Genomic DNA, 16,634 nt, shown 5'->3' on the forward strand with positions numbered 1-16,634 from the left:
AATATGCTTTGATTTCACGTAATGAATACAACATCGCTGTTGCAAAAATAAAATATTTACTTTCTGACTGTCTACTGCAGGGTGCCATAAATGAAAGGCTTTACAATTACCTTTATGTTAACAAACCTAGGATTCCCGTATTATTCAGCATTCCTAAAATTCATAAAGGGATAGACCCTCTAAGCCTTTAGACCTATAGTAGCAGGTGCAGGAAGTATAACTGAGCCGCTAGGGAAATTCATTGATTACATTACAAAACAGTTTGTCCCCCTGTTGGATCATGTATGTAAGGACTCATGGGAGTTTCTCAAAACTATTCCATTTGATAAATGCTCTCCGGATTTGTTAATGGTAACCATAGATATCAAGGACCTGTTCCCCAGCATCCCCCATGACACTGGTCTTGATTGGTTTGGGGATTTTTTTCAATAAGGAGACCAATTTAGGTAACAATCTCACCAACTTGGTGGTAGACCTGATGAGGGTAGTACTCGAGAACAACTTTATATTTTTTAATGGGGAGCTTTTCAAACAACGTAGAGGTGTGGCTATGGGAGCTTCCTGTGCCACTCTCTATGCTAATGTGGTCCTCCACAGATGGGAGCACACTTCCATTTTCACATCATCCTGGGAACACCTTGTCTACTTTCGTAGATATCTAGATGATATTTGTATTCTTTGGGGAGGCACTGAGAATGAACTAGCTGCATTTTTGAATTACATTAACACTGCAACCCAATTTCTTCATTTTACACACTCGGTATAGAGCTCCACTACCTGGATGTTACTATCTACAAGGACCAGACACAACTGGCGGGTTCCAATCTAAAATCTTTCGAAAGCCCACTTTTTCCAACTCCTTATTGCATTACAACAGTTCACATCCCTTCTATCAGAAAAAAGGAATAGTTAAGGGATAGTTAATTAGGGCTTCCAGGATGTGTAGTAAGCTTGAAGACTTTAACAAAGAAATGTTCACGTTATAATCCATGTTTCTCAAACTTGGATATCCATTGGACCTACTGACAACAGCGGAAGTATGCGCGCCAAGGGATTCCTCCTATGCACCGCTGCTTGGTAAAAGTTCAACCAGTTTGGTTCCATCTTTGGCATCAGATGTGGACCAACCAAGTAATAATTTTATTTACACATTTTCTAGCAATTCTTCTGAAATAGAAAATGTGATTTCAAAATATTGGTCAATCCTTACATCCCACGAGGACCTCAAACACAACCTCCCCACTAAACCAAACTTTATTAGGATGAGAGGCATGAACCTTAAAGAGCTGTTTGAGAGGAGACCACAGACATATGGGAACAGAAATCAACTTCGTAGAGGGACCTATAAATGCAGAGCTTGTAGTCAGTCACGCAGTTCTGAATAAATCTAACTTAAACCTCAAATCAAGAAAATTTAACATCCAACCACACGGCTCTTTCTTGTGGCACCATGGGGGTTGTTTATCTAGGCCTATGTATGACCTGCTCCAGTTTTTATGTAGGGAAAACTGAAAGGGAATTCAGAAAGAGGCTTTATGAGCATTTTTATGATATAGAAAAGAAAAAAATAATGCTTTTTATAAACATTCCCTCAGCTGCCCCAACTTCAAGTTGAAGTTTACAGTGCTTGAACAGGTCATTCCTGATGTTAGGGGAGGGGATTGGGAGGCCACCCTTGAATACAGGGAGCTTGTGTGGCAATTGAGGTTGGACGCAGGAAAGCCACCTGGACTAAATGATACTATAGGTATTAGTTCGGTGCTAAGATTAAAAAGGGCTAGGCTTTGACACTTATATTGGAGATTTTCTAGTTCATTTCTAGTTTTGCACAGTTTCCTTTTTTGATGAAATTCTCAACCTCCCTTTGTCTGTATTTAAAAATATTTAAAAATACTTAAAAATATTTAAAAAACTCTACAATACTTTCCAACTCCTTAGAGCATCCCCACTTTTTTTAATATTTTAACATTTTGTTAAGAACTGGTATTTGGGAAGGATGATAGTAGTTTTAAATGCATTGATTGCAGTACGTTTTGCAAAACAATGAATGAGAAGTTTTATCTTTGAACCATTTGGTGTATAATGTATTTATTTTTAAATTACACACAAAACAAGCAAGTTAGATGTTTGAATGGCTCTTAATGCACAATGCAGCATTCAGCATTTAGACCGTATATGAATATTTATTTACTTATTTAATTTGTATTGAATTCTTGAAGCTGGTTTTTAAGTAAAAAGCAAATGTCACTTTAAAGCTGCTGAAAGAATTTAATCTATTTTCTACGTGTATTTAAACACTGATTGCAAGCAATTAATTGATTCACTTGAGAAAGCTCAGAATATTCCGAGCAAAAGCACTTGTGTTCTACGTCTGTTCTTGAACCTGTTTGGATTTTAGCTTCATTTGGATTTGTTTTAATGCTCATTTCCTGCTGTGGAATAAAAGAAAAGTACAGTTTTGTACCTACCATAAATGTAGATGTCCGATAGGAATGCATCTGCAGTCCTTACAAATGGGTTGTCCTGTCGTCAGGCAGCCCCTCGGTCGTCCGGATTCCAAAGTCTGGGTCTGGCCTCGGCTGGTGTCGCACTTCACCCGACGTCATAGCTGCAGTTATTCGGGTATAAAGGCATCAGCCGACGCCATCTTCCTCGGTGTTTCTTGCCCCAGATGCCAGGTGCCCTCTAGGAAGGCTAAATTTGGATAAATGCAAATGATTCCAAATAGTAGAGAGCAAACAAAAAATAAGCATGTATGTACATATATACAAACAAATACACCATAATAGATTCCCCCAGCTAGCTACAAGATGGGCAAATACCCTAGGAGTACCACAGAGGGGAAGGAGGGTGGGTAATCCTGACTGCAGATGCATTCCTATCGGACATCTACATTTATGGTAGGTACAAAACTGTACTATGTTCTTCAAGGATGCATCTGCAGTCCTTACAAATGGGTAGAATACCATAGCCAAACTGGGGGAGGAGGAGAAATAAAAATTATGGTGTAGTTAGGATCCCTTGCAAAACAGCAGTGGCAAAACCTGCTCGGGATCTAGAGTATAAAGGTAAATTATAATGCTTGGCAAATGTATGCACGGAGCTCCAAGTAGCAGCCTCTAAAATGTCTTTGGTAGCCACTCCTCGTAGAAAAGCTGTGGTAGTGGCTGTAGCCCTTGTAGAGTGAGGCCTGATGTTTTCTGGAGTTTTCTTCCCATGGTAGGAGTAACAAAATCTAATGCAATTTCCTATCCACTTAGAGATTGTCTGTTTTGAAATTGCTTTTCCTTCCATTCCTGTTGCATATGCTACCAGTAGTTGGTCAGTTTTTCTATTGTCCTTGGTCCTGTCCAGGTAGTAGCGTAATTGTCTATGTACATCCAAGGTATGCAACAGTCTTTCTCCCCTGTTCTGTGGGTTGGGGAAGAATGTAGGTAGGTGGATAGCCTGATTCAAAGATACTCTGGAGAACACTTTAGGCATAAAAGTAGGATTTGTTCTCATGGACACTATCTTGATGAAAGATCAGGAAGGGCTGTACTGCCATTAATGCCTGTAGCTCAGATACCCTTCTTGCTGAAGTGATTGCCAGCAGGAAAGCAGTTTTCCAAGATAAGTATTGTAATTCTGCTGTTGCTGTTGGTTCGAAAGGAGGGAGTGTCAATTTTTCTAGCACAAAGTTCAAGTCCCATGCTGGCAATGGTGGCTTCCTAGGTGGTTTTACATTTTTAATTCCTCTCAAAAACTGCCTGAGCAGAGGATGTGAGAAGACTGGAGGGTCCAAGTCGTATTCTGCTGAAATAGCTGATGCATGAATCTTAATGGAAGAATAGGACAGGCCTTTGTGGAAGAGCTCTGCCAAGTATTCCAGGATGTTGGCTATGTTTACCAGTGACACCTTTTCTCCTTTTGCAGTACTCCAAATGAAATATCTTTTCCATTTTGCTGAAAATTTTTTCCTTGTTGAGGGTCTGCGAGCCTCCAAGATAATGTCTTTAACCCTTTGGGATAAATTTGGGTTATTTGTTCTTATGCAATCTTCCAGGCAGTCAGCTGCAGTGTTTTTAGGTTTGGATGCAGGGTGTTGTAGTTGTTCTGTGTTAACAGCAAGGGAACAAGGGGTAGGGGCCATATTTGTTCCAGAGACATGCTCCTCAGTAATGGGTACCAATGTCGTCTTGGCCAGTCTGGAGCTATCAGAATGATCCTTGGACGGTCCTCTTTGATCTTCAATAGCACCTTGTGCATCAAAGGAAGTGGTGGGAATGCATATGCTGTCAGGTTTTTCCAACTGAAGGACAGGGAGTCCACCTTCCAAGCAAGTGGGTGGTATGTCCTTGTGCAGAATTTCTTTAGTTGGTGATTGCGTGGGGATGCAAATAAGTCTATTTGTGGGAGTCCCCATTTTCTTGTAATGGTTTTGAAGATGTCCGGATGCAGCATCCATTCGTGGGCATCCGTGGTAGTTCTGCTTAGTATGTCTGCTAGAATGTTTTCTTTTCCTGGTACAAAAATTGCTTGTAACTGAATGTTGTAGCTCAGGGCCACATTCCAGAGGTCCATTGCCATCCGGCATAGAGGGTACGAATGTGTGTCGCCCTGTTTGTTGATGTACCACATAACTGTGGTGTTGTCTGTCCTTATCAACAGTTGACCTTGTCGAAGAAATGGTCTGAATTGCCAGTTTTACTGCCAGCATTTCCTTTTGATTTATGTGTAGGTGCAGCTGGTCTTGAGTCCATAAACCTTGTATGCACCTGTCCAGCATGTGGGCCCCCCAACCGAGGTCTGAGGCGTCCGTTGTGATGGTTTGGCTTGGTTGAGTGTTGTGGAAGGGCAATCCTTTATTTGATTGATAGGCCTGAGCCCACCATTGGAATTCTCGCTTCAGGCATGGAATTATTGGAATTTGGGTTTCTAGGCTGTGCTTGTGCTGAGACCATAAATTCCTTAGGTACCACTGTAACTTTCTCATATGCAGTCTGGCATGTGGAACCAATATTATGCAGGATGCCATGAAACCCAAGGCTTGCAGGACTTCTTGCTGTTAGATGGTTCTGCTTTGTTAATGCCAAGAAGTAGAGAGGGAGTTGCTCCTGTTTTTCTACTGTTAGGAATGCCATTTGTTTCGATGTGTCCAGCTCTGCACCCAAAAAGGTTATCCTTTGGGATGGTATCAGCCTTGACTTTTATATTGACTGTGTATCCCAGGGCTTGTAGTAGGTAAATGACCCTTTTCAAGTCTTCTGCTAGCTTGTTTTTGTTGTCCGCTTGTATCAGGCAGTCGTCCAGGTAAGGGTAGATTTGAATTCCCTGAAGCCTGCAATGAGCAATTACTGATGCCAGGCATTTCGTGAACACTCTGGGCGCAGTAGATAAGCCAAAGGGCAATGCTGAGAATTGATAATGCTCTGATCCTGCAAGAAATCTGAGGTATCTTCTGCAATTTGGTCGTATGGGGACGTGCAGGTATGCCTCCTTGAGATCTAGAGTTACCAGCCAAGACTCCTTGCCCAGCATGGGAAGAAGCTGCTGTAGGGTCAGCATTTTGAATTTTGGAACAATGAGGAATGTGTTTAAAGCGGACAGGTCGAGAATAGGTCTCCATTTGCTTTCTTTTCTTGGTACCAGGAAGAGTCTGGAGTAAAATCCCTGTCCTTGCTCCACAGATGGTACCTTTTCCACAGCTCTCATCCTTAATAATAGAGTTATTTGTTTTAGAGCTTCTGCCTTTTGATTTGGAGGTAGGTTTGGCATTCCTCTCTTCCCTGGTAGAGTATGGAAGTGAAACCTGTAACCTTGGTCTATTGTCTGCAAAATCCACTTGTCTCTTGTGATGTAATGCCAGTTTACTGAAAATAAAGCTAGCTTCCCGCCCAAGGGTGCTTCTAGTTGTTCCCTGGTAGGCGGTGCTAGAGCAAAGTCACTGTGATTGTCCTGTAGTAGTGGTGGTGGCTGTGTCTGTGGCTGCACCTCGCTGGTTGTTACCTTGCCACTGGCGTCCCCTGTAGGCACCCCTGGATTGACTTCTGCCTCTTGAACGCCTATTCCTACCTCTCTGAGCTCTGGAGGAGTCTGGAAAGGACCAATTCTTGGAGGGCCAATTCCTGCTAAACCTTGGAGGTTGGACCTGTAAGAAATCTTTCACTGTCTGGACAGATTTTGCCTTCTCTTCCATCTTCTTCAGCACCTGTTGTGCAGGAGAGCCAAACAAATTGATCTTGTCCATGGGGGCATCTAGTAGTTTTGATTTGACATGGTCTGGTAAGGCCTGCTCTTTTAACCATGCATGCCTTCTGATAACTGTGCCAGTCATGGCTGATCTAAAGGAAGCCTCCCAGTGCATCATAGCCGCATTTTAAGGAATGGTTACTGACTTGCTGAATGTTATGTACCATTTCCTGAACAGATTTTTTTGTCTAATGGTTCTTCCGAGGACAGCTTTTTGGTTAACTGGTCTAGCATAAATTCTTGATACTGGATCATGTGGAATTGACAGTTCAAGGCCCTAGCTGAAAGAGTAGCAGAAGTGTAAACTTTTTTACCCCATCTCTCTAAAGACCTGGATTCCCTTTCAGAGGGGAGGGGGTTTTTGGCAGAGGTAGCTGCTACAGCCTTAGGTCCCTGGGAGATAGTCTCGGGATCTGCAGAAGGAGCCTTATACAAATGGTAATGCGTGTCCGGAACCCTGTAGTACCTATCGGGCTTAGCAGGGGCCGGAGGTAGTGAATCAGGAGCAGTACAAGCATCATTAAATGCATCATCTACAACAGAGAGAACTGGAGGTATGGCTAAAGGCCTATGTTGTGGTAAATGCAGAAAGGTTCTAAGCCTTTTTCTAGAGTCTGAAAAATCCTGGCCCTGCCACTGAAATTGTTCCCTCATAGCATGCAAGGTTTCCCCCAAAGGAAAATTCCTCAGGCGGAGAGGCAGAAGGAATGGACTCCTCAACATCAGAGTTTTCATAAGGGGAGAAAGGAGCCTCTGGAGGGTTTGTATTATCCGAATCATCAGAGGAATCATCTGTAGAAACTGGCTCAGGGGACTCTGCTCTAGGCCTCTTCTCTGGAGGTGGGTGAGAGGCCCTGTCTGGGTGAGGTTGGGATCCCCGGATTAAAGAAATGAGATCCTCTGCTAGACTAAGCATTTGTGAACTAGAGCTAGGCCTGTGAGAGGGGGTCTTAGCAGGCACAGATTTAGTAGTTTTAGCTGCTTTAGCCCTGGCAAAGGCCTTAATGGACATGGTTGCAGGTGGCCTAGCAGCTCCACGTGCAGGGGTAGAAATATCCAAGGGGATAGTGTCAGATAATTCCTGAGAAACTGCAAGAGCAGGTGGGATTTCAGAAGCAGATTCCACCAGGATGGAAGAGGCCTCAGTAGGAGGTAAGTTTTCGGCTGAAGGAAGAACCGCTTGCTCGGTTTCAGCTGAAACAGACACTCGCGGTTGGCATAACTGCGGTTTCGGCCGAAACCGCGGACCGCGAGTGTCGGTCCTTTTCCTTGCACTTTTTAGATATTTGCATAGTCGGAGGATCCGACGGCATAATGTAAGCAAAATCGGAGCCGAAAAACTCCTCAGCAAATTCCGACCGACGTCTAAGCGTCCGTCGGTTAAAAGAAGCACAGGCTAGACAAGCTGCTACGTCGTGGTCTGGGCCTAAACAAGGTAAGCAGTAAGAGTGGAAATCTTTATGACGTATTTGTTTCCCACAAGTTAAACAGTTATTCACTTTTTCTGACATCGGCTGAGGCAAGAAAGAGTCCCCAACGGGGTACTTAGCTTTTTAGAAGTCTTCGGTAGTAGTTGAAGTATTCGGTAGTAGTAATCTCTGGTTCTGACAGACCGGCACTTGCGAACAGCTTCTGCTTTGGGCGCAACGCGGCAAGAAAGACTGAGGAAGACGGCGTCGGCTGATGCCTTTATACCCGAATAACTGCAGCTATGACGTCGGGTGAAGTGCGACACCAGCCGAGGCCAGACCCAGACTTTGGAATCTGGCCGACCGAGGGGCTGCCTGACGACAGGACAACCCATTTGTAAGGACTGCAGATGCATCCTTGAAGGACATCTTATTTGCATCATGTCGTCTATCTCACTGCTGAGCTGTCTGGAAACGTTATATTACTTGGTCTCGTTTGCTGCTTTACTTTTGCTCATTTAAGTCTGTATCGGAAGTGAGACTCAGGGGGAGTCAATGTGCTTCCTCTTGCACTTCTTACAAGGCGGCTCCTCTGAATGGTCAGGGGAGGCCTCGGAAGAAGAGGAAACACCCAATGGGGTGCCCTGGAGCGCCGGTTCCCCACGCTTGGGGTCTGGAGGAGGAGGAGCAGAGGTTGGCACAGGCACTACAGGGGATAGGGCCGATAATGGAGCTCACCTCAGTGGCCAGCACACTCCTCATGACATCGAAGGCGTCCCTGCCATGATGCAGAAAAGGGTCCGGTTCAGAAGAAATCGGAATCCTTCTCCGCACCAAGGGAGACTGCTTCGAGGCCGATGTATGAGCAGAGCTCACCTGCGCCGAAGGTCCGAGGGGGAGAACGGGGTCGGACAAGGGTCTGATGCAACTCGCCCCCTCGGAGCCAACAAGGAAGTCCCGGCGCCCAGATCCCTCGACGGATGGCACCACAGAGGGAATTGGAGCGGACGACTGAACAGAAGGAGAAAGTTATCGAAGCCGACAGTTCCACTACACAAACCCAAACGAACTCAGGCTCAGAGCTCAATGGAGGTGGAGGAGGAACATCGACAGACGTGGACAAAGCAGACACCTGTTGAGGAGGGCTCGACAACATCTTGCAAGTGCCTGTGACTTAAGCAACCTACTGACCACTCTCCACATAGTGATCCGAGAGCCTAGAGGATCGAAAGGAGTGAGATTACCTTGACTGCGCTCGCTCTGAAGCGGGGGAGACTGAGGAGCCAAATTAATTGATTCTAAAGAGGATGACCTCAACCTCTTGTGGCTCCGTGACAGCTCCGAAGTTTATGATGGAGCCGACAGGGAGACTGTCTTATCGGTTCTAGCCAGAACCGAAGTAGCAGGTACAGTCTGAACCAAAAACGGCTCCACACTTGGAGCAGACGATTTGGACGATTTTGGGGATTTCACAGGCAGAGTCTTGGCCAGTGAATCCTGGGACATTAAAAGGCCCCTAAGAATAAGCTTATTCTTACGCTCCTGCAGAACTCTTGGACTAAATGCACGGCAGATAGAACAAGAGTCCTGCAGGTGCACAGCACCTAAGCAATAGACGCAAGAAGTGTGCCCATCTGTCAGAGACATTTTCTGACAGCATGAGTCACACTTCTTGAACCCAGACACCTTGGATTCTTTAGACATCCTGTAACTAAAAGGACAACACTGGCTAATAAGCAATATACAGTCTACAGAAAAAAAAAACAGACAGTACAGTACAATACAATACAGACTAAAGTTTTTTTTGTTTTTTTTTTGTTTGTTTAGGAAGCCTCTAACTCAAACGGCTGGCCTAACCAGAAAGTATAAGGAAAGCCTCTAACCTCAACGGCTAACCTGACAAGAATAAGGATGGGGAGGGGTAGAACCCTCTAATTAAAACAAGTTCTAAGAGGGGAGTGAGGACTACAAAAAAATACACTCAACTACCACAAGTATAAAACTAAAAATTAGAATACCCTACCAAGAAAAAAGACTTTCACAGAAAAAAGTTATATAACAAAGTCAATCCAAGCCTGAGCCAAAAAAAATGACACCTCGCAGCTGAAGCGGCAAACGAGATCTGGATAGCTAGCGCTAGGCATCATGGGATAAGGGGTAGCCTCGAGCCAGTAAACAGCTCTCGAGCTATAGAAGATGGCAGAGTCATCCCAACCAGCAATGAAGGCGAGATAGGCAACTTAACATCAAATGTTCAGCGTTTGTGCTGGTGACAAAAATAGAGTTCTGAGGTACCTAATCCTTGAAGGTCCCTTACAGACTACATAGCTTTTATGTACTTTGATTATATGGTGTGCACATTGTGAGACAAATGCGTCTCAGACATTGCCCCGCCCCCCTTCTTTGAAAGAGGCTACTTAGTCATTAAGCACAGTCCTTCCCCCCTGGGAGTCTTCAAATGTGATTTGGATCAATGGATGGGGAATCTAATTTCACACCCAGGGTAGTGCATATATCCCTTGCAGACAGTCAAGTTCAGCAAGACACTCTATGCACAGGCACAAATCTATGCCCTCCTCCTCCTTTAGGGGGACATGTACTGGATAAAATCAGGGCGTGTAAGGGCCCCTGAGCAGTTACCCTAGTTATCTCCGATGAACATATGAGAAAGGAATATGGGTAGTGTTAGGTATCCTGGCTGAATGTACTTCTATCCCTAGTGGTATACCCCTTTCTTCTCACTTGTTAGTAACACCACAAAAGCTACAGGAAGGACATAAATGCACAACTAGGACAGTACTGTAATGCATCATCTGAGTGTGTGTGTGTCACTTTAGAACACTCTCCATAAGTCTACCCAATATACAACCAAAGATGTTATAGTGTCAGATTACCCAAGCTTTGTCAAGATAGGTAAGCTAACATGCCAACATGCTGGGTTGCCTCATTTTTAAGCATATCTAGATTAACAAATCTCCTGTACACTAGCTGCTGAGCAGATACAGAAATCTCACTCATTTTCACAAATATACAAAAAAATGCATGTACAATGTGGTTACTCAGTTATTAATTCATGAGCTGGAATGGGAATATTAGTACCAGTGCAAAGATGTATGCACTACATTCTCGCATTATGTCTGTAAGGTTCAACAGTTAACAATATTTGTTTCAAGTATGTTTTTCGGGGGGGGCCGGAAGCACCATTGTTCCTGAGGAGAGGTTAGCATTCCTAAGCTCAAGAGGTACCAAGTATTACACTACAATCACTTTAGAAGCAATAGCACATAATTTCACACTGTTTAAGAAATGCACATCTCTTACTAACCTGTTGAAGACTGGGCATTCACATCAGCTCCATGAACAAGTAGCAGTTTTACAATATCTCCATACCCTCCACTGGCAGCTGCCATCAAAGGTGTAATATCTCCCTTTATTCCACGATCTTCTACATTAGCATGCATAGCAAGCAGCACCTTGGAAGGGAGACTAGATATTAATACACTGGTCCCAAAATTCAAAGATAAAATGTTTAGTTCTACACAGTCAGTTGCCCACATGTATAAAGTATAGCTGTGTACACTTACCATAAATGCAGACATTAGAGTGTATTCACTGTTGCAGTCATCACATCTGAGTTATCCTGCCAGGTGTAGCCCCCAGTCAGCCAGAATACCAGAGGCTTAGTATTTTGGCGTTGGTTGCTGTCGCTCCAGGACTGACGTCAGGTAGTCAGTGGTATAAAAAAAATCAGGCATCCGATGCCATTACATCAGTTTTTCTTACCTTGTAAGGAACCCCCAAACAGGGAGCTAGGTTATGGTGTAATTAAGTGCAGTTGTGTACACTTACCATAAATGTAGATGTTGGAGTGTATTCACTGTTGCAATCATTACATTTGGGTAATCGGCTGGCAGGTTGCCCCTCAGTCAGCCTGAATAAGTCTTGGGTCCTGCGTCGGTTGCTGTCTCCTCTTCCATGATGTCAGGTATATAAAACATGCAGCAGACGCCATTTTAATCAGTTTATCTTGCCCCAGATGTCAGGTGCCCCCCAAATGGGGAAAAAAAATCATATACAACTATGAATATATAAATGCACTTTAAAACACACAAAATTTACCTTCAACTAAAAGCAAATACACCACAAAGGCTTTTGAGTATAGTGAAGGAAAAAAAAGGTATAGAAAGGGGGCTGGCAGGTGGGTAATCCAGACTGCAACACTGAATATACTAACATCTACATTTATGGTAAGTATACACAACAGTACTATGTTGTTCATGTTTCACTGTTAGTCATTACATTTGGGTAGAATCCCAAAGCTATGGATGGGAGGATGCAACTAAACAGCTTTAGGAGCAGCTACAAGGCCCTGCAGGACTGCACTGGCAAAGCCTGCCCTGGATTTAGACGAGAGGTAAATGGTAATGCTTTGTGAATATATTAACTGAGCTCCAAGTAGCAGCTTCTAGAATGTCTCTGGTAGGGACCTCTCTGAAAAAAACTGCGGAAGTAGAGAGCGCCCTGGTGGAATGGGATCTGATCCCCTTGGGCACAGGTTTACCTTGGTGCAAGTAGCAGAAACAAATGCAATGGCTTATCCATTTAGAAATAGTCAGCTTTGATATAGCCTTCCCTTCTGATTCTGCAGCAAATGCCACCAGTAGTTGCTCAGAGATTTTGTCCTGTTTAAGTAGAATCTTAGTTGTCTGTGTACATCCAATTAATGCAAAATCCGCTCCCCCTTGTTATGCGGATTTGTGAAGAAAGTTGGCAGGTGAATGGTCTGGTTAAGAGCCACACTGGATACCACCTTAGGCATAAAAGAATTGGTCCTGAGGGCCACCCTGTCCGTGTAAAAAAATAATGAAAGGCTCCACTGCCATGAGAGCCTGTAGTTCTGAAACCCTTCTAGCTGAAGTGACTGTCAAAAGAAAGGCAGTCTTCCAAGAAAGAAATTTTATATCTGCAGTTGCTGCTAGTTCAAAAGGAGGTAGGGTGAGTTTTTCCAGCACAAAATTGATGTCCCATGTAGGTGTTGGCGCTCTCCTGGGAGGCCTTAAATTTTTGGCCTCTCTGAGGTACTGTTTTAGCAGGGGATGAGAAAAGAGGTGAGGCTCTGTGTTGTAATGAGCAGAGATGACAGAGGCATGAATTTTTAATGAAGAAAAAGATAGGCCCTTGAGAAGCATCGGAGTTAAGTACTGCAAAATCTGAGGAATATTGGGCTTTGCTGTGCCTATTCCTTTTGGCAGGTTAAGCACAGAATCTCTTCCATTTATCAGCACAAGATTTTCTAGTAATAGGCCTTCTGGCCTCCAAAATGACATCCATCACAGGTTTACTGAGAGATGTGGTTGGTGAAATTAGTTCATTAGCCATGCTGCAAGATTCAGAGTTTGGAGCAGTGTGCTCAGAATTTGATAGTTCTGCTGACAATAATTGAGGTGTTTGAGGCAAGTACCACGGAGGAAGGTGCGACATTATCCATTAGGAGTGGGTACCAGTGTTGGCGAGGCCAGTCTGGAGCAATTAGAATCATTTTTGTTTTTTCCTGTCTGACTTTTAGTAAGACCTTGAAGAGTAGAGGCAGAGGGGGAAAGGCATAGACTGATAGGTTTTTCCAGCTGAAAGACAGACCATCCACTTTCCATGCTTTTTTGTGCTGAGTTCTTGTACAGAATTTGTCCAACTGATAGATCTATTTGCCTCTCCCCAAAACTATGTCTTGGCTCCCCCATTTTTGTGTTAACATGCTGAAGATTTGTGGATGCAGTTTCCATTCGTGTGGGTCCATAAAATTTCTGCTTAGGTCATCTGCCAGAGTATTTTGCTTTCCTGGCAGGAATTGAGCTTGAAGATGTATTTGGTAAGTCAAGGTTGAGTTCCACAAGGCCATGGCTAGTCTGCAAAGAAGGTAGGAGTGGGTACCCCCCTGTTTATGTACCACATAACTGTGGTGTTGTCCGTCCCTTGTTTTGGTGACATGTCTCTGCCCACCAAAGAAACTCCTGTCGCAGGCAGGGAATGAGAGGAATCATTGTTTCCAGGCTGTGAATGTTGACTCCATAAGCTTTTTAGATAACATTGAAGTTTCCACATATGCAGTCTTGCATATGGAATTAGAATGCAGGATGCCATGAACCCCCAAGCTTGCAGAATTTGTCTTGAAGACATCTGGATTTTTGTTGCCACTTGATGTCAATTGAATTTGTCTGGTGTGAGGTAAGCCATCTGGGCAGTTGTACTCAAGCTTGCACCCAGGAATGTAATAATTTGAGAGGGTACCAGTTGTGATTTCATTTATGGTGTACACCCTAGGCATGCTAGAAGCGTTTTTACAAATGCCAGATGTTGAAGAGTGTCCTTGTCCTCTGCCTGAATGAGAATCGTCCCGATAAGGATAAATTTGAATGTTTGTCTGCAAAATAAAATTACTTTTGTCAGGCACTTTATAAATACCCTGGGTGCAGTCGATAAGCCAAACGGCAGTGCAGAGAATTGTTAATGCAAAAAGCCTGCTTTGAAGCGGAGGTATCTTCTGCAAGATTCCCTTATTGGGATATGCAGGTATGCCTCAAGTCACCATCCAGGAAGAGTTACCATCCAGGCATTCTTGCCCAACATAGGCAGTAGCTGTTGTAAAGTCAGCATTTTGAAGTTTGGAATGTTCAGGAACGTGTTTAGAATTGAGAACTCTACAACCCATCTCTACCTCATCCATCTTCAAACTTATTCTTAAACTGAAACCGTGTACCCCGTCTGCTGACAAGCTCCCTTCCCTTTTTCTGCAAAAAGCAGCCAAAGAAATTGCCTACCCAATTTCTGTACTCATAAATAGGACCATCCAAGAGGGAACTATCCCTCATATCTAGAAAATCTCTCATATAATCCCTCTACACAAAGGAGGTAACTCTATTGACTATTCCAACTTCAGACCTATTGCTCTTCTCTCTCCATTAGCAAAGATTATGGAAAAATGTATTCATCAGCAACTTGTACAATACCTCTCTCTTCACAATATTATAGCTAACTGTCAACATGGCTTTAGACCTCACCATAGCACCACCACTGCCCTCCTTTCCTTTGTAGATACCATTAACAATCGCAACAATAATCTATTCTCTTCTGCCCTTTTCATTGACCTTTCAAAAGCTTTTGACATGGTCAACCACTCTTCTCTAATTAGCATTCTCAAATCCCTCTCATTTGATAGCCTTGCCATCAAATGGTTTACATCCTACCTTAATAACAGACAAGCCGTTCTTTGGGATAGCCACATCTCCTCCTTACTCCCCATTGCTATTGGAGTCCCTCGGGGCTCCATTCTTGGTCCTCTCCTCTTCTCCCTCTATATTAATGATCTGCACTCTATAATTCCTCAAGCTACCTGCATCCAATACGCAGACGACTCCACTATCATTTGTTCAGCATCCTCCTCTTCAGATCTAATCTCACTAACTCAAACTTTTAGTTATGTACTCACCATAACTTCAGATGTTTGGGATCCATCTCGCCTACATTCTGACTGATGGGTTCGGAGCCGATCCCTCGGCTCCGACTCGGCACGCTTATGCTATAGAGCGAGGCCTCTAATTGGCTGAGCTATCTTTATCCCAGGATGCACCACCACTAATCCCCCAGATCTTGTTTGTCCGCATTCATGCACAGCTTGTTTATATAACATTGTTAGATGTTTCATGATGAAACAACAGGATTCGGACCTTCTGATATCCTCTGATCTCCAAGGAAGGGGGAAGGAGGGTGGGTTATTAGGAATGTAGGCGAGATGGATCCCAAACATCTGAAGTTATGGTGAGTACATAACTAAAAGATGTTATGTGATCCTATCTCGCCTACATTCTGACTGATGGGACAGCGTCCCTAGCGCCTAAATCCCGGGTGGCTCATTGGAAAACACTCCTGAGCACTGTGGAACCAAATGAAGCTCGTCCTCTAGATGCCACATCTAATTTGTAGTGAGAAATGAAAGTGTGCGGGGGAAGACCATGTAGCCGCAGCACAAATGTCACCAATAGCAAGTTTAGAATGAAATGCTACCGAAGTAGCCATAGCCCTTGTAGAATGAGCCTTGACAGAGGTGGAAAGCTCTTTGTTAGAATAAATATAAGCTTGAGTAATACAGTCCCTGATCCATTTGGCAATAGTGACCTTCGTGACTGCGTTGCCCAATTTGTTTTCTGCAAAGGACACAAACAACTGATCTGTCTTGCTTGATTGTTTGGTCCTATCCAAATAAAAACGTAACTGCCTGTGGACATCTAGTGTGTGGAAAATAAACTCTGCTTTATTGGAGTATTTTGGGAAAAAAACTGGGAGCTCTAACGACTGTTGCAAGCATAAAGTAGAACAGACTTTAGGAACAAAAGAAGGATTTGGTCTGAGGGATACCCTGTCTGTATGAAAAACCAAGTACGGGGGTTTCACTGACAAAGCTTGAAGGTCTGAAACCCTTCTGGCTGAAGTAATTGCCACTAGAAAGGCTGTCTTCCATGATAGAAACTTCAGATCACAGGTAGCTGCCGGTTCAAAGGGGAAAGAAGTCAAGGCACGTAATACTATATCGAGATCCCATGGAGGTGCAGGATGAGAAATCGGAGGTCTTAATAGAGCAGCACCTTTCAAGAAGGTCTTACACAACCTGTTGCTCATTAAAGGTGGGTCTATGGATTCATGAAAATTAGAAATCGCTGCCAATTGTACTTTGATGGTAGAAACAGAAGAGCCTTGGTTGAAAAGAGGTCAGGAATTTGAGTACTTCTGCCACGGGAGTAGAAATGGGGTCCAGGCCCGGAGTTGAGCCCAGATAGCAAACCTTTTCCATTTGCTAGAATACAGTTTCTTCGTAGCAGACTTGTGGGCTGAAGACAATATGTGCACCACATCTGGGTCCAGTGCATGTCTCCTGACTATGGTCGGAAGAGGAGGAGCCAGGCCGTCAATTTTAATGTGTGTAGGGACTGGTGTAGTAGTCCC

The 16,634-nt window shown here is 43.9% G+C and overlaps 1 protein-coding gene across 1 annotated transcript in view; it reads right to left on the reverse strand.

Moving 5' to 3' along the window:
• The window catches only part of LOC122799695 (ankyrin repeat and KH domain-containing protein 1-like), a gene marked incomplete in the record, with an annotated part of 3,928,199 nt that overhangs the window by 3,320,269 nt on the left and 591,296 nt on the right, over positions 1-16,634 (reverse strand). The window contains 1 exon segment of the mRNA XM_044068930.1: positions 10,966-11,113. Coding sequence (XP_043924865.1) covers positions 10,966-11,113 — 148 coding nt within the window.

Source organism: Protopterus annectens, chromosome 4.part0 (genome assembly GCF_019279795.1).
Source record: "Protopterus annectens isolate FY-2018-M chromosome 4.part0, PAN1.0, whole genome shotgun sequence".
Classification (NCBI taxonomy): Eukaryota; Metazoa; Chordata; order Ceratodontiformes; family Protopteridae; genus Protopterus; species Protopterus annectens.